General features: G+C 42.5%; 1 protein-coding gene across 2 annotated transcripts in view; it reads left to right on the top strand.

The window, feature by feature from the left end:
• map3k7 (mitogen-activated protein kinase kinase kinase 7) overlaps positions 1 to 19,170 on the top strand; it is a 109,558-nt gene that overhangs the window by 84,224 nt on the left and 6,164 nt on the right. For both annotated transcript variants that reach the window (XM_080192635.1, XM_080192634.1), the window contains 2 exons: positions 2,916 to 2,980; positions 8,045 to 8,159. In XM_080192635.1, the coding sequence (XP_080048761.1) occupies positions 2,916 to 2,980; positions 8,045 to 8,159 (180 nt within the window). The remainder of the gene's footprint in view (positions 1 to 2,915; positions 2,981 to 8,044; positions 8,160 to 19,170) is intronic.

The raw sequence follows: 19,170 nt of genomic DNA, 5'->3' as shown, positions 1-19,170 counted from the left end.
ATTCCTCTTTAGACTCGTCTGTAGCTTCCAATGTTGGGACATATGCACTAAAGACTGAAGCACCCTGGTTCTGGACTGGTATGAGCCAAAGGATCATGAGGTATTTGACCTACAAAGGGAATGTCTGAGACAGCAAGCTAGTTTGTTTTAAATAGTGAAACCAATCTCATGGAGGTGGCGAATCAGCTTCTGGTTCACCTTTTTAGAAGAAGATGCAACTCCCACCTTGTTTCTTAAGCCGGCTTTCTCCTGTCTGCCAAGTCTTGCTTAAGGTAGCATGTCAATGTCGAAACACCTGGGCTCCCGGACAACGATAGCGGTGTGTGGCTATTGGGACATTCAGGTCCCGATCTTCAGTTTGAAAGGTGGAAGTGATATGCATGAGTCCTTTTAACATGGGGTAGTTGTTTCCCACCAGCCACCACATGAGCTTGATGGAGTATGGCATTGGATTAACTATTTAAACCTAGACCCTGCAGCTGGAATTTTGTCAAAAGGGGCGAATGTTTCACTGTTAAGCAGGACCAAGCCTGCATGGATGGGTGGCAAGACCCAGGGCAGCATTTTATTGACAGGTCACTCCTGGGACTAGCAATCTGCCTTCCAGAGCTGCTAGTCTAAATGATGGCTGGCCAAGATTCCCTCTACTGTGGCTATGTGAAGAAAACAAGAGCTCCTCCATGCTGAGATGCCCTCCAAGGCAGGTTAAGTTTCTTTTAATTTATTTTGCTAGAGCCAAAGGATTGGTGGATATTGGGGCATGTGTCCTCCTGCAGCAGCACTGGTCAAGGTGAAGCACTGCTTGCCCTGTTTGTAGTTTCTGGATCCCAGATTGAGTGCACTGCTCCAAATCCATTTCAGATCTCTGCAAAACCCCATCAAAAAAGTAACAGAAGACATGAACTTTTAAGCACCTTTCTTAATCACAGGACGTTCCAAAAAGCTTTACAGCCAATTAAGTAATTTAGAAGTAAAAACCATAACAAAGTACTGCAGAAATGTAGTTATTCTTGGTTATAATTTAAGAAACACTGCAGCCAATTTGCACACATTAAACCCCCACAAATGATGATGTGTTAATGACAAGACGGTCTGCTTTTGTGACATTAGTTGATAAAATATTAGCTAGAACAGCTGGGATAACCCTGCCAGTTCCTCTTTGAATTAATGATCTCTTGTATTCATCTGAGGGGGTCACAGGGGCCTTTTAATGCCTCCCTTAAAAGGCAACATCTCTGACAGTGCACAATACCTACTCGTTACACTGGAATATATGCCTGGAAATCTTAGCTCAAGTCCTGGAGTGGGCTTGAACCCAAAATCCTCTGGCTGAGGCAAGAGGATCCATTAACTGAACCACAGCTGACACTGATAGAAAATCCTTGGGCAGGAGTAAGTATAATGAATGAGTTGCACCGCTTATTTGGTGCTGTCTGCAAAACTAATATCAGTATCAACCTTTTTCACTGCACTGACAATCCTATGAGAAATAATCATGATAGAACAATACTTTTCAAAAGGCAGAAGTAGAAGAGTGCTTACTATATTCTATATACTCAAAGATTCATGATTATATGTTGCTTGCTATTGTAACTTGACTATCTGTTATGATCATGAGAGATGTCGTCGTTGCTGTACTACATGGGTCTACGTTTTAATCAGTTTAAAGAACTATCTGTGGGAAACCGAGTTTCATAAATGAGAAAAGGTTCAACTAATTAGAACCAGTTCTAGGGGAAAACGAGAGATGATCAGTTTCATTTTTACCTGCACTGAACGACGTGGGCAATCTAATTGCTTATTACTCAACTAATAAATCAAAAACTGTTTGAGATCTGTCATGGTTTCAAGTAACTCTAAAAGTTCCTGAGTGTCATAGGTTAATCTTATTTTGTCTGGGACGTTTCCCAAAAGAAGTCTTCTGAGATCCAAACTGACAACCATTTGGCACTATCTTTCAATCCTTGTTTACCAATTAAGCCACTACAAAATCTTAGGGTCCTGGAAAGCTGACTGACATTTAGGCACCACTAAAGATTCTGGACCTTTTGACCTGTTTGACATTGTCAAAATAAATGACCATCTGGTCATTGTGGAAAAGTTATTGTGATCTGATTAGACGCGGTGAACTAAAAGTTGGCAGAAATCTTTCTTAACTTGTGGTTTTTTGTAAATATTGTCACATCCCAGATTTAATATCAATGAGATCTACCTACTTCTTTATGAGAGATAACATTTGTCTCCAGATATGGTGTCTATTGAAGATTAAAAGGGACCTGAACTTGATAATTGCTGCTATTCAGCCTACATGAGAAAACTAATGCTTTTCTGTTAGATTCTGAGACAAAATTTGTTTTCTGTTTGTTTTGGAGAATGCTTTTTCTAGGAGCTTTTTTTTGCAGAAAGGCTGTGCGCTAAATACTCTTTTTTTTTATAATCGTGCACTGTTTACAAGTTAAGATTGCAGAAGAATCTTATTTCTTTCCCACAGTATAAGTTGAGATGACTGAAGCAGAAAGCTATGGGAGGATGTCTCAGAGCAAAGAAGCAAAGCTTAGCACAAGTAGGGGCTTATGTCAGCAATCCGGATCTTGAAAACCATAACGTAAGAGCCCTTAAATAGTTGCCATCATCAGCTCTGGCCTCCAGCATATGGTCTATGAGAACATGTGACAGAAAATGGTGGAGGAATTGAAGTAGCTATTCATGTGGTAGGAGTGGTCACTGAATTAGGTTTTAGTTTATGTTGACAGGGCAGTGTGTTCCTAGTTAGATCATCGCAGCTGTTTCTTTTCTCTCGCTTTCTCTCTCTCTCTCTCTCTTTATATCTGTGTAGAAATTCTGGGTTCCACCTGCAGCAGTTGTGCTTGTACTATTTAGTTGCTGGATACTTACTGCCTTTTTCTGTTCAACAGGCAGTGAACAGCAAAGGCGCAGATCTATTCAGGACCTAACAATTGTTGGAACAGAATCTAATCAGGTAAGACTTGTACATTTGAAGTAATTTGGTCTGGCAGCATCTCTTAAGGCCTATGTAAATAGGTATGTAAATGGTCTTGAAACGTTTGAAGTTTGGACAATTAAAATTTTAGAATATCGGCTATTGGATGAGGAAAGGGAAGGTGTTTATAGTATTAAGGAGGACACAGTATAAACTCTTTGACTTGGTACTATTTGGCAATTTCCCCACATACCTGATTGGCACCAAACTAATTATAGACTCCATCACAGATTTCATGCAGAAACCATTATATCCTTTAAGAAAATATTGGATAAATATTTTAAGCAGGTTGTAGGCCAAGTGAGATTAACCCCTTCAGTTCCCAAATTCTCCCATTTGAGCTTTCAACCTGTTATGAAAACCCTAATGTTTTTTGTTTCCATTGCCCCACCTGTCACATTGTCAGCATTTTGCCTCCAGGTGCAAGATCTTTCGAATAATTATTTGAACATATAATTTTCACTTACATTGACCAGTTTGGTTTGTTATATTCTGGCTCTAACCTTTTGTCATTTTAATATTTTTTTAGAAGTATGTTTAATGTACTCATTGTGACCTTGCTCTTTTTTTCATCTTTCATTTTAAAACTTCATTGAAATACTTATACAACTCCTCTTGAAATCCGTTTAGATGATGCCAATCTTACTAGCAACATCCAATGCATCATAGTCTGGGGCCAGACACGCGTAGGCTTGCTCTTTAGGCAGCAGGAACCATTTTCTTAATTATACCGAACAATGTAAATGACCTGTACACACCCGGGGAGTGTGCACAAAAGATGTGCAGCTTAGGTTGATTATTGCCCCTTTGTGTCTGGGGGACTATATGAGGTTCTGGCGACATGGTAGGATTGTTGTCAGTGCATGCTCAATAGCCTAATGGCTTCCTTCTGCACTGTAAGGATTCTATCTATGATGGCTAATAATTGAATCAGATGCCCTTCCTCAGACATCTGAGCTCCCAAGATGATGCTTTTAATGTGACTCCTGTATACTTTGGACCTTGGGAGGACAGTCACTTGCAAATTTTCCTTCCTTTCTAAAGTTGATCATTACAAAGCAAAGTATTTGATGTGATGCTGAAAGATTGCTGTTTGATTCATAATCACTTCAGATTTATTAAATGATAATCGACCATCCAACTATCAAACAGACTTGCATAATGAAATGATAAGCCTGGGGTGCTTTGGTAATAGATGTGCTCGGTCTCTGCAATACTGTTAAAATCATAGAATCCCAACGGTGCAGAAGAGACCATTCAGCCCTTCGAGTCTGCACCAACTCTCTGACAGAGTATCTTTACCCAGGCTGTCTCCTTCACCCTTAACCCCACGTATTTACCATGGCTAATCCCAGGCTATAAGTGAGTGATGGTGAGGATGTTGTGGGGAAGGTGGGTGCAATTGGGCTTCTTCCCTCATTTCCACCTCCCCAGGAGCCTCCTTGTGCTTGTCATTCTGCCCTAAAGGTGAATTGATATTAATTGGTTGCATGGCTGGAAATTCATTCACAGGCCTTCCTGCCAACAAACTCATCAAATGCAAGGGCATTAAATTTCACCTTGCCTCTATCATGGGAAAATAGACAGCCATCAGGATCAAAAAGTGTAACAAATCTGCGTTATAAGATGATTAAGACTAACCATTACACCTCTCCTTTCTCCACCCCTAGTTAGCAGAGACCTTGGTTCAATTCCAGCCTTGGATGGCTATCTGTGTGAAGTTTGCATGTTCTTCCCATGTCTGTGTGTGTTTCCTTTAGGTGCTCCAGTTTCCTCCCTCAGCCCAAAGATGTGCAGGTTAGGAGGATTGGCCATACTAAATTGCCCCTTGGTGTCAGGGATTAGAATGTGTGGAGTTAAGGGGATAGGGCCTGGGTGAGATTGTTGTTGGTGCAAACTCGATGGGCCAAATAACTTCCTCCTGCACGGTAGGGATGCTAAGCAGGATAGGCAGTCAGTAACTTTAAGTATTCTTACAAACATTAAGCTAGCATGTTAAAAGACCCTAAATCTTCAAATTTTGCACATAGCAAAATAAATGATTAAGCAATACCAATATGATTAACGCACAAAGGGAAATGTAAAATTGTTTTTAAAAGTTGTGCAATATCTTATCATGAAGACATCTGTCTCTGAAAGAATTGTTTTATATTGCTGAACATCGATGAGCTGTTTAGTAGCCTTTTTGAATTTAATATGCCTTTAAAAAACTTAGTTAAGTTTATTAGTCACAAGTAGGCTTACATTAACACTGCAATGAAGTTACTGTGAAAATGCCCTGGACGCCACACTCCAGCATCTATTCAGGTACACTGAGGCAGAATTTAGCATGGCCAATGCACTTAACTGGCACATTTTCTGGACTGTGGGAGGAAAACGGAGCACCTGGAGGAAATCCACATGGACACGGGGACAACGTGCAGACTCGACACAGACAGTGGTCCATAAGAACATAAGAAATAGGAGCAGGAGTAGGCCATCTAGCCCTTCAAGCCTGCCCTGCCATTCAATAAGATCATGGCTGATCTGTCGTGGCTCAGTTCCACGTTCCCACCCTCTCCCCATAACCCTTAATCCCCTCTCTCATCAAAAACCCATCAACCCGCGTCTTAAAAATATTTAGCGAGGCAGCCTCCACCACTTCAACGGGCAGAGAATTCCAGAGATTCACCACCCTTTGAGTGAAGAAGTTCCTCCTCAACTCCGTTCTAAACCGCCCCCCCTTTATCTTGAGGCTATGCCCCCTAGTCCTACTATCCTTTCTGAGCGGGAAGAGTCTCTCCACCTCTATCCTATCCATCCCATTCGTCATCTTATACGTCTCAATGAGATCTCCCCTCATTCTTCTAAACTCTAACGAGTAGAAGCCTAATCTATTCAGCCTCTCCTCATAGCTCAACCCCCTCAACTCCGGCATCAGCCTAGTAAACCTCCTCTGCACTCCCTCCAAGGCTAAAATATCCTTGCGTAAGTACGGCGCCCAAAACTGCACACAGTACTCCAGCTGCGGCCTCACCAATGCCCTATACAGCCGCAGCAAGACCTCCCTACTTTTATATTCAATCCCCCTCGCAATGAAGGCCAGCATCCCATTCGCCTTCCTGACCACCTGCTGCACCTGCAAGCTGGGTTTTTGCGACTCATGCACAAGGACCCCGAGGTCCTTCTGCACCGTCGCCTGCTGCAGTTTTTCTCCACGTAAGTAATAATCCTTCCTACCATTATTCCTACCAAAGTGGACCACCTCGCACTTGCCAACATTAAATTCCATTTGCCATTTCCTGGCCCATTCGCCCAGCCTATCTAGATCCTTCTGTAGACTCTCCACACCCTCCGCACAATTTGCCTTTCCACCAATTTTGGTGTCATCAGCAAATTTCGACACCCTATACTCGGTTCCCTCCTCCAGATCATCTATATAAATGGTAAATAGCTGAGGCCCCAGCACCGACCCCTGGGGCACTCCACTAGTCACCATCCACCAATCCAAATAGCACCCATTGACCCCCACTCTCTGCCTCCTATTTGACAACCAGTCCTCTATCCACGCTAACATCCTACCCCCAACTCCATGTTTCCTGACCTTCTGTAATAACCTCTTGTGAGGTACCTTGTCAAACGCCTTCTGAAAATCCAGAAAGACCACATCCACCGGCTCTCCTCTATCCACCGCCGGGTTCAAGCCGGGAATCGAACCCGGGTCCCTGGCGCTGAGGCAGCAGTGCTAACTACTATGCCACCGTGCTGCCCTTTTGCCACCAAGCAAGACTAAGCACACAAAGAGCGGGAATATCCTGTCAGTTTTTTTACCTATGGGTAGCAAACCCTCTGGCAAAGCATAAAACACAGCTAACTTCTGGCTTTCTATATTTAACTGAGGATGCGCGCACAGCAGTTTAAATAGCACCTTTTACAGAATGAAACTTCCCAAGGCACTTCACGGGAGCATTATTAAACAAAATATGCCACCAAGCTGTATGTTGAGCTATTTATGACAGATGACCAAAGCAAAATGATATGTTTTAGTGAGTATTGCTGAACAGGAAGCTTGGGGAACCTATTGTTCCCTATTGCTTTCTTCATGCAACAACTCAGCCAGAGTCAACTTGTGAACCAATCAGAATTCTTTTCTTCTACCGTATAAATTCTGATTGCTTGAAATTTGGCTTCCTGTGTTTGTCCTACTGAGCACAAGGCAAAAAGCATTGGCAACATGTCAGTTTTTTCAGCAATGTCCAAGTTCTGTGCTACCAAGTGACTGTTTTAAGGAGTGTCTTAGGAGGAAACCCAGATAGGCTGAGATGTAGAAAAGGTGTTCCAAAGTTTAGGGCCTTGGCAACTGAAAGGATTCCGGAGTTGCAGTCAGTTGTGATAGCGAGGGCATTGTTAACATAGAATCTATGCCATTGTTTAATTAGTTCTATTGTGATTAGGATAATTGTTCCACCACAGTTTTATCACTTTTCCTGATCCAGTTCCCTACTTCTTTTACTGCCACCCCCCCCCCCCCACCCCCCCCCCAACCCCACAATGAACCCTTTGGTTTTATTTTGTAATCCTCAGAGTAAATCAATAATTTTTCACAGTGGTGAGCTACACTCGTTACAGTTGTACCTGCCATGGTATCAAACACCTAGATGGAATCACACAAGAGGTGTGAAAACAAATTAAATTTATTCTTGCCCTATATTCCAATTTGTTTTTTCCCCACTGACAAGCCTTACGGATTTTAACCATGTGGCAACTTAATAATCTTGAGTATCTGGTTGCACAACTGGTTTAATTTATTTAGTACATTGAAACTATTTTACTAGCTACCCTTTCAAAACAACTTGAGATTTTTTGTAAAATAAAATCAGATCAATTCAACGAATGTATAAGAAAGCTTCATTACACTCAAGCTCATTGTGTATTGAATAAAGGTACCAATCTGATTATCTGTAGATAGTGATTACTTTTTAATTGCTGATTGAAAAGGAAATCTAAATCTTTCAAACAGGTTTATGTAATCAGGAAGTTAATTCTCATGACTTGCATTCATAGGGTAGCAGAAATAGCAGCCGGTCATCAAGTCCAAGCGTGAGGATGATCACTGCCGCAGGCACCCCTTCTGAAAAAGCTACTCGCAACTACGCGTGGACGCCAGATGAATCAACAGGTTTGCTTTAGCTTTTATTTTGCAAGTGAAGTTGATGGAATGGAATTTTGCCAGCAGAAGCAGCATGAAAATAAAACACGATAAAGTTTAATATCAACGTGAAGTGAATGTACGTTATCTGGGGAAATTTGGACAACACGAAAAGTGATGGTTACATTTTGTATGCCTTGTGTGTATAATTATTATCTGAAATATAGTAAGTGTTTGCATGCGTTTCCTGTCTGTGCTGTTGATCCGTTTTTGCCACACTTTGGTGTAACCAAGGTCCTGAGGCAGCCATATCCCCCTGTCGCTTCTTATCTCGCCCTGTGCTGTCAGTTGTCTGGAGGTCCAAACCAGCGTTTGTAGTTTTCTTGAATGGAGGCATGTATTTGACTTGATTTTGCAGAGTGCTGTGTTCCAATTTGCTGCCTCCCTGACTTAAAAAGTTGGTTGGGAACCTGCCAACAAAAAAGCCAACTCCTCTGTAGCCATGGTACACTCAGTAAGGTGTTAATTTCCTAAGGTTACCCCCCCCCCCCCCCCCCCCCCCCCACCACCACCACCACCTCGTTTTCCTGACACTAGCCTGTCCAGGGCTTCCTCCGATGCAGGTAAAATAGTGGTGGAGACAGAGTGATGCACTTGAGGGCCATAAGAGGCTCGAGGTTGGGCAGGCCGCTTGACCCAACCCTTGATTCCCTTTCCCACCACACCATACTTTACCATCTCCCTCTAGCTTTTTGTCAGAGTCTACCTCTGACTTTAGTTCATTTATCCTCTGCTCAATGACCTGGCTTAACCTGAAAACTGCCTCTTGTGTATTCCCCTTGTGTATCACTATAGGAGATCGACTAAAAGTTTATTTATTAGTCACATGTAAGTCTTAAATTAATACTGCAATGAAGTTACTGTGAAATTCCCCTAGTTGCCACAATTTGGTGCCTGTTCAGATCAATGCACATCTTTCAGAATGTGGGAGGAAACCACAGCTTCCAGAGGAAACCCATGCAGACACAGGGAGAACATGCAAACTCCACACAAACAGTGACCTAAGCCAGGAATCGAACCCAGGTCTCTGGCACTGTGAAGCAGTAGTGCTAACCACTGTGCTGCTGTGCTATCCTAGTTATGTACATGGTACATACTTCCTGTCTGTATTACTCTTTCTTCTTCTTGTCATGTTTTTTGAGTAATGTTTTACTGCCAAAATTTATAATGCAAAAGCTGTGTCAGCAATTATAACCAGTGTAAACATTTTGCTGTTGCACTGTAATAATGGGCCTCCAACCACAAGATGGTACTGCTGCACTTCTTTGCAAGTCTACTTAATGTAGTTTCTTTCTAGACTAATGCCTTGCTCCCTAATCTTTACTCCCGCCTTTGTGCAGCGCGGCACTAACTGTTAAGTAGAGGATGATGGGGAAAGTGAGAGTAGCGAGTGAAGGGAGCATGATCTTTGGGCAGGGGGCTAGTCAGAAGAAGATCTAGGTGTAGATCAATAGGGGCAATGGTTGATTGGGCAAAGAAGGGTAGAGAATTACAACTCAAATGCTAAATGATTGGTCAAAAGGATGTGAGAATGGGTGAGAGCTGATAATGCAGGGCAAGTAAATGGATAGTGGTTGCAGAGACGGACGAGAACTGCAGGAAGGAGAGGCAGTGAGGACAGTAAAAAACTTGAAGCAATATTCCGGGATGAAATAAGAGATTGATTGGTGAGAAGCTGGTGAAGTTTGGTCAAATCAGAAATGGTATTCTGAGTGAAGAGTTGGGTCACAGGGGTGTCGTTGAGCAAGCGGGATTGGGTGAATTTGTGTAGCATATGAAAGAAGGTGACAAAAGCTGCAAGGGGCATCCATTGTTTTTTCCCAGTATGCTGCTCATTAAGTAGCATAGATCTTATGCTACTTAATATGAAATCTTACTGAATTGCATAAGGTCAAACAGCTTTTTACTACAGGAATGTTGATGACTTCAGTTTTTATACCCAAATTGAACGTGCAAGTTAGTGCCCTGATTACTTCTAACCAGGTGGTTCATTTTATCTGTTACAGTTTCTTTAGAAATCCAGAATATAGAAGAAAATGATGGGGTGTATAGGTAAGAGATAGATAATAAAACTGTAGAAACCATGGGGCTGTTGTGAATGTAGCTTCTGTTTAAAGTAGATGCAGGGTTTTGAACAATTGGGCAAGCTTTGCTTTTCCAATTAAATGTGAGATGGGGATGCCAGCGTTGATTAGGGTAGGCATAATAAGATGCCTCACAACACCAGTTTAAAGTCCAACAGGTTTATTTGGAATCACGAGCTTTCTGACAAAGGAGCAGCGCTCCGAAAGCTCATGATTCCCAATAAATCTGTTGTGAAACTTCTTGCCAGCTAAATGTATCTAATCATTTTATTGGCCCATGGCTGAATCGAAGTTCAGCAACTTTATCATAATAGTAAAGTTTTGCAGACAGATGGGGGTAGAATTTCCAGTGGTTAATCTGAGTAGTATGAAAGCAATCCTAGCAGAATAAACCAAACCAAATTGCAAAAAAAACAAGGAATTTTAAATGTCAGTTTCATTCAAAAGTACTTCAATTCATTTTTTACATTGGTTCAAGATTCACCCAGCGTAGGCTCTGCCATAAGATTGGTAACACCCCTAGGTCAAAAATTGTGCAGTTCCACTGATCATGCTGCTTCAGAAAGGATTTGTAAATTGCACTCATTTTCTTAGGTACACAGGTACAAGAAACACTTTTTTTTAAAAGGTTTTTTTTAAATGAAGTACAGATAATTCACTAAGAAACACACTAGTGTGCACAAATTAATTATATGTTTGCATATAATTTGGTGTGTTTATTTTCAGCGACTTTAAGTCAAGTCACTTCAGGGACTGCAGCAATTCAAGAAGGCAGCTCGCCATTATCTCGAGGGTAACTAGGGATGGGCAATAAATGCTGGCTTAGCCAGAGATGCCTATGTCCCATAAATTAATTCTTAAAATAAAATCGTGAAGGTTGGACACCTTTAAAACAACGTACTTCAGCTGTAAAAAAAAGCTATTATCAGTTATTTAAAAAGGCTTTGTTCTCTATGCTCAAACCTATCCCCACTAACCTGCTGACTACCCAACTTGGATTCCTAGCTCCAATGTTAGTTGCTATTCTTAACAGTTCCCCCTCCTCAGTTACCATGTTGCCCTCTCCTTCAAATTTGCCATTATTCCCACCCTCAAGAAATATATACTTGATTCGATTTTCTTCCAAATTATCACCCAATCTCTAACTACTCCAGTGTTTCTGAATGTGTTGTTGTCACCTGCCAAATCCAAGCTATTTTTCCCACAATTCCTTTTTTGAACTCTCCCAGTTACATTTTTGCCACCTCACTGTGCTGAAACAGTTCTCGTTGAAGTCACGAATGAGGTTGTGCGATTTATGACAGTGATAAATCAGCCCCCCTCATGAAAATCTTTTCCATGCTGTCCTCCTCCAAAAGACCTCTCCTTTGTCTACCTGGATGGCAGTGCCCTTGCCTATTTTTATTCCTCTAGTTATTTGTAGCCAGAAAAATCACCTGTTTTCACATCTTTTGCCCCAATCTATCCATGACCCACTCATGTTTCTTATCTGCATCTCATCAGATTCCGCATGTATGCTAGTGATATTCAGCTCGACCTCATTGGAACATGTCCTAGCCTCTCCACTGCTTCTGAACTTTCACATTGCTTGTCTGGCATCTTATAATGGATGTGCAGAAATTCTTCAGGTTAAATATTTGGAAGTCTTTTTCAATCCCTGCCATAAACTCCAGTTACTAGCCAATCACTCCATTTGTCTCCCTGCTCATTGGCTGAACTAGACCGTTCACACTGATTTTGACACTGATCAATATTTTCCCTATCACCAAGATCCCTTATACCCACTTCCTGTAAAATCAACTATCTTGCCTCAGTTCATCTGTTGCTGATCTCCTCTTGCATGACTTTGTTAGTACTAGCCTTGACAATTTCAGTTCTCTCATAAAACGTAAACAGGAGTTGGAGTGCTTTGAGCCTGCTCTGCTGTTTATTGAATTCGTGGCTGATCTTTGCAAAGTATATCAGGTGTGGCCTCACCCCATACACCTCGCTCACTGCTGCATGCTGCATGCTCCAGTTTCCTCCCATATTTCAAAGATGTGCAGGTTAGGTGGATTTGCTGTGCTAAATTGCATCTTAATGCCCAAAGATGTATAGGTTAGGCAGGTTATCCATGGTAAATGTGTGTGGTTATGGGAATAAAGCAGAAGGGAGGACCTGGATGGGATATTCTTTTGGAGAGTCTGCACAGATTCTGGGCCAAAGGCCTCTTTCAGCTCTGTAGGGATTCAGTAGTTCAATACCCTGTATAATTGTAGTAAGACTTCTTTATTCTTCTATTCCAAATCTTTGCAACAAATTTAGAATTTGCCTTCCTGATTGCTGTTACATCTGCATCTCCTCTGAAGATAGTCATCTTAACATGTTGAAGAGAGTTGTATATGCCAACAATCTCTTGAGCAATGCTGTCTGGAGCTCATGTTCCAAGTAGGGCCACTCAAAGCAGCAAGGTCAGGGGGAGGGAGTGCCAGATGAGTGTGATTCAAAAAGTGGCAGTAGACATCATCCTCAAATCGAGGAACAACAAACAACAATACACCCACATTTTAACCTTCTGTGACTCATGTACAGGGTGATCCAAGACCCTCTGAATGCAAACATTTGCCAGTCTTTCCATGTTTTCCCTGTCAAGTAGATAACTTCACACATTGCCACATTTTATTTTATCTTAAATGTTCTTGCTCACTCATCAAACCTAAGCAAATTCGTCTGCAGTCTCTTTGCATCCTCCTCAATGCTTACTTTCTCACTTAACTTTGTATTTACAGCAAACTTGGATAATTCCCTTCATCTAAGTCTTTATCACAGGTTGTAAAAATGAGGCCCGCACACTGATCTTTGTGGTATAAATTAGTCACAGCTTGACAACCCAAAAATGACACGTTTATTCCTACTCTGCTTTCTGTCCATTAAAAAGTCTGACAACACCAGGTTTTAGTCCAACCGATTTATTTGATAGTAAACTCACAAGCTTTCGGGTTAGTCCCTTCGTCAGGTGAATGGAGGGTTCTGGCCTCAGACAGAGCATATAAAGCACAGACAGTTTAGAGATTACTGATTAGAATACGAATCTTTACACCTAACCTGCTGTTCAAGTCCTGAAGTGGCAGACAACGTGTGTGGAAGGAGCACTGATCACAGGTTAAAGAGATGTGTAATGTCTCCAGACAGTACAGTAAGTGAGGTTTTGCACACCCAGGCAAGTCACGGGGCTTACAGATAGTGCGACGTGAACCCAAGATCCCTGTTGAGACCGTCCTCATGTGTGCGGAACTTGGCTATCAGTCTCTGTTCAGCGACTCTGCGCTGTCGTGTGTCATGAAGGCCGCCTTGGAGAATGCTTACCCGATGGTCAGAGGCTGAATGCCCGTGATTCGCATTCTAATCAGTAATCTCTAAACTGTCTGTGCTTTATATGCTCTGCCTGAGGCTAGAACTCTCCATTCACCTGACGAAGGGACTAACCCGAAAGCTTGTGAGTTTACTATCAAATAAATCGGTTGGACTAAAACCTGGTGTTGTCAGACTTTTTACTGTGTTTACCCCAGTCCAACGCCGGCATATCCACATTCTGTCCATTACCCATCCTCAAGTAATGCTAATATATTGCTTCCAATCCCATGAGACTCAATTTTGTGTAACAACCCCTTGTGAAGCACCTTATCCCTATGCCCTCTAGTTGCCTTTATCCATCATACTTATGACATCCTTAAAAATATCAAGCATTAATTCCCTTTCATAAATCTATGCTGATTGCTTAATCATATTGTGATTTTTAAGTATCCTGTTACTCAGTCCCTATTGCTAAATTTAGTGGTACCCACCCACCCACTCCTGGCCTCCACCCTGTACCATCTCCAGCCCCACACTCTTTTTACATCCCTGCACTCCAAAAATTCTGACCAAATTTCCACGTCTTGATTCTCCTGGCTACACCAACGGCAATCCTGCGTTCAGTGCATAGGCCCTATACTTTGAAATTCCGTCCCTAAGACTCTCTGCATTTCCACCTTTCTATGCTTTTTTAAAAAGACCATAAGACATAGGAGCAGAATTAGTCTACTCGGCCTATCTAGTCTGCTCTGCCATTCAATCATAGCTGATATTTTTCTCATCCCCACTCTCCTGCCTTTTCCCATAACCCCTGATCCCCTTAATAATCAAGAACTGATCTATCTATGTCTTAAAGGCACTCAATGACCTGGCCTCCACAGCCTTCTGCAGGAAAGAGTTCCAAAGATTCACCACTCTCTGACTGAAGAAATACCTCCTCATCTCTGTTTTAAAGTATCGTCCCTTTAGCTTGAGGTTGCGCACTCTGGTTCTAGTTTTTCCTACTTGTGAAAACATCCTCTCCATGTCCACTCTATCCAGGTTTCACAGTATCCTGTGAGTTTCAATAAGGTGTCCCCTCATCCTTCTAAACTCCAATGAGTATAGATCCGGAGTCCTCAACAGTTCCTCATTTGACAAGCTCCTCCTAAGCAATTCCCCATTTAGAAAGTAGTCAGTGCCTTCATTCCTCCTTCCAAAGTGCATAACCTCACAATTTTCCACATCGTATTCCATCTGCCACTACTTTGCCCATTCTCCTAACTTGTCCAAGTCTTTCTATAGCCCCCCTGCTTCCTCATTACAACCTGCCCCTCTACATATCTTTGTATCATCTGCAAACTCAGCAACAATGCCTTCAGTTTCTTCTTCCAAATCGTTAATATAAATTGTGAACCTAACCCCCAAGGCACACCAACTTTCACCAGCTGCCATCCTGAAAAAGACCCTAGTATCCCCACACTCTGCCTTCTGCCAGTCAGCCAATCCTCTATCTATGCCAGGATCTTACCATTAAGACCATGGGCTCTCACTTATTTAACAACCTGTTATGCGGCACTTTGTCAAAGGCCTTTTGGAAATCTAAATAAATCATGTCCACTCCTTTATCTAACTTCCTTGTTACCTCCTCAAAGAACTCTAACAGATTTGTCAGACATAACCTCCTCTTGACAAAGCCATGCTGACTCACTCCTATTTTATCATACGTTTCCAAGTACTCTGCAATCTTATCTTTAATAATGAACTCTCAAATCCTGCTGTCCACAAATGGGGAACAGTCTGTTGGCCTCACCAATGGAATTGGAGGCCATTGAGACCCCTTGGGGAGGCTGAGGGCAAGGGGGTGCCCCTTGAACAATGCCGGCCTGGCACCTGGAAATGTACCTTGGCACTGTCTAGCAGGCAGTGTCAGGGGGCAGGGTCTATGGGGGGGACATGAAGGGGCCCGATCAGGGTTGGGGTGCGGTGGGCCAGCTGTGCACTGTGAGGGGATCAGATCAGCAGGGCTCCGCTGTGCACTTTACAACAGGAAGGAGGGGGCAGTGGTGCATGCTGTCATTCTGTAGTTGTGATCAGGGAAGGGGAGACCTGATTAGCCTGGGTGGGGGAAGAGGGGGTGCTAGGATCTAGTTGCCTAGGCTTTGTGGGGCTCGCAATCGCCCTCGGGCCCCTGTGATTGCAGGAGAGGTAGCTGATCAAGGCTGCCTGCAGTAGCAGGAGCCTAACAGCGTTCTCCCTGTCTGTCAGATCCCTACAGTTGTTACTGAGCGTGTACAGAACCAGAGGTCTGCATTTGCGCACTAGTTCCCTCTGCAGGCTGGTTGGCGAGTTAAACCCAGCCTGTTGGCTGCAGCAGCGAGAAACAGTCTAGCCCATATTTTCAGTGTCTAACTGCATAGAATTGGGCATGAAGACCTGCCTAAAAAACAGGTCAGGAACATTCCCATTTTCACGGTAGCTGAACACTTAGGACCCATATTTACCATTTTAGTTCTAAATGTTGGGCAAACTTGAAACTGGGAGTGTTTCAGATCCAACTTTTAGACCTGTTCTCAGGTGCCCCCACATGCACTCTGCCTGAAGAAAAGTCAGTGATTCCAAATTGCACTGCAGAAGACTATGGGTGGGGCTTAACACAACCCCAAAACACTGCAGCTCTGATCGGAGCCTTCAACTGTCCATGTGCAGTAACAAAAAATAGAAAAATGCTCCCCTGCCACATCACTCCTGGGCTGGATAACGCTCCTCCCTGGTCCCAACAGCCATTGCCCTACCCCCACAACATTAATGACCTCCTTATCCCTACACCCCTTCCCCGCTACCCAGACTGATCGTGGGCCTTTCCCCCTTCCACCCCCACCGATCGCATGTCGAGTGACAGCAGATCCCCCCCCCCTTTCCCCTGGCCCCCACCAGAGAGCCATCTGACACACCTCCCTCCATCCCCCACCAGAGACCCATCTGGCCAGCCTCCCCGCCCCCACAACGCACGTGCACACACACACACACACACACACACACACACACACACACACACACACACCAGAGAGCCATCTTAAATGCAAATGCATTTAAATTTATATCATGCCCATTTCAGGCGCAGTGCTGACGGTGGCCATTTTCGGCCATTAGTAAACAGGGAACGGGCACAGAGGTGGACGCGGATCACGCTACTTACCTCACACCTGACTTTACCAAGTTTTCACGCCCAAAAGCAGGCTCAACTAATGGTAAAATCCCCAAAAAGGGACTGTCAGCAGAGATCTACCCTGCCAACTGATGAAGGGTTCATCAGTTTTGTTGATGGGACTGCTTTGATCTAATTAGCTTTTGAACCAGCGCAGAAGTTAAGTGTAGGAAGAGAGATGAATTTTGGGCATAATACACTTGTGATTAGAAGCGCCTCAATATTTTGTGTTGACTCTGCACATATTGTGCTGATATCAGGAATGGCCCTTTGGCCAAAGCTAGACCGCTGTTTTCTGAAACTCAGTTCTTGGATGAAGACCTTTTATTTACCATTTAAGTGCATATCAGGTATTTTTGATTTGTCCTATGGGCGTGTACGAGTTTTTTTGTGATAAATGTGTGAAATTGAGTTAAAATTTGACATCCTTAGCATTTGCTTTTAGTAATGAAAGCAATTAAATATGGTGGCTTTAACTACACTATGTGTGGGAGGGTGAAATAAATCAAGAATTTTAGCAGTCAGTTGATTGCGCTAACCACAGTGATGGCATTCGGGTCAAAGGTTCATTTCACAAAAAATTAACTGACAGCAACAAAGTTGATGGAAAGAACTGTCATTGTATGTACACTGGCAGAGACGGTCAACAGGCAACACTTACAAGTCAATTTGTGGTGGCTTGAGATGAGGTTACTGAGTCCTGTAATTATATGTTCACTTGTCTGTTATTCACTATCTATTATCATCTTTTAATCGGTGTGACTCACAATGAAAACAGAAAAGCAGTATAGCATTTATGATGTGCAATAGGAATCTGATAAAGTAGATAGGTGTTGGTCTGCTCTTAATAACACATTTGTGTAGCAGTTTGCAAAGTCTTTCCTATGTTAACGGTGCTATAATAAATGCTTGCTATTACAGTTTGGTAAATTTTGAGCCAGTTCTTCCATCTGTTCTACATATACTGTATGTCAGACCTTGTTTATATGCATTTCCTCCTGTTACCACTAATTTCCTTTCACAAAACAAATTTTGCAGCTTTATGGGCAGTCCTTTGCGAGATGCCAACATCTGATATTGTGGTTCCCAACTGTCACTGTTCTCAGTGCACCCGTGTGGCCCATATTGAGAGACCAACTAGAATATTTAAACTGAGCTGAGTTCATGTTGTTTGGTAATATCAGCCCATTAGGATACAAATACAGTATGCATAGGATAGTTCCACTGTACTGTATTGGAATAATATTCAACCGACTGCTAAATAACAGATCTTGGACCTTTTTTTGTTGCATCTTGAAGACAACTGCTATTTGTAGATGATAGCAGATAAACAATTTACTATCACCTCTGCATTTAATGGTTAGTTCCAGTGCTGTACTAGCTCTAATAATTTATGGACAAGAACTTTGTTTATTTATTAGTATCTCAAGTAGGCTTACGTTAACACTGCAATGAAGTTAGCCTATTTGGTTGCACTGAAGGAGATTTTGCATGGCTAATGCACCTAACCAGCACATCTTTCCGACTGTGGGAGGAAACCGGAATACCCGCAAGAAAGCCATGAAGACACAGGGAGAATGTACAAACCCCACAAAAAAAATAGTGACCCAAGCCGGGAATTGAACCCGGGTCCCTGGTGCTGTGAAGCAGCAGTATTAACCACTGTGTCACCATGCAAGAAAGACTTGTCTCTCTTATGCACTTTTCTCATGTCTTGATTATGGTATAAGCAGTTTTGGAGTAGAATGAATGAAAGAAACCTGGCAAAAGAATGAAGAAGAAAACTTGAAGGGAGAGGTATCCATTAATTATGGAGATTATTGAACACCATTTAATATCAATCGCAAACAGTAACCGTTTTTACCTTAAATATTTAAGTTGTTTTCTCCTTTCAGTCTATGTATCACAAATTGTAGACCTGCTTTAAAGGCCAGATGCTAGTTTACATATAGTGAAGGTTAATATCCTTTAGCATGTCTCCCCATCTCCTGAATTGGATTTGCTGCTGCTTATCATTGCCCAGCATCAGAAACTCAGCCAGTAAAGAAATGGTGACACAAATTCATGCTGCAACCCATTTTAATGGGATTGCAATTGTGCCATCATACTAGAGCAATAAAATCTGCACTGCCTTTTTAAGGCTTAAAATATAGTCCGAAGGCAAAGCTTAGATAATGAAGAGAGAACATATGAAAAGTTCTCCCTTGGTTGGATAATGTGCAAGTAGCTATAGATAGCAGAAATCCACTTGAACAAACAGCTGATCTGTTGAACTTGTTTTATATGTGATGATGCTTACCAGGCTAAGCAAGCAGCTGCCCTCTGCCAGCTGGACTTTGACAAGATTTGAGCGCAGTTCCCATAAATAAACATAAGA

The sequence above is a fragment of the Carcharhinus amblyrhynchos genome, chromosome 7, assembly GCF_965287045.1.
Source record: "Carcharhinus amblyrhynchos chromosome 7, sCarAmb.v2.hapA, whole genome shotgun sequence".
NCBI classification, from domain to species: domain Eukaryota; kingdom Metazoa; phylum Chordata; class Chondrichthyes; order Carcharhiniformes; family Carcharhinidae; genus Carcharhinus; species Carcharhinus amblyrhynchos.
The sequence above is the reverse complement of the archived record's forward strand: the minus strand, read 5'-3'. Positions and strand labels throughout refer to the sequence as shown.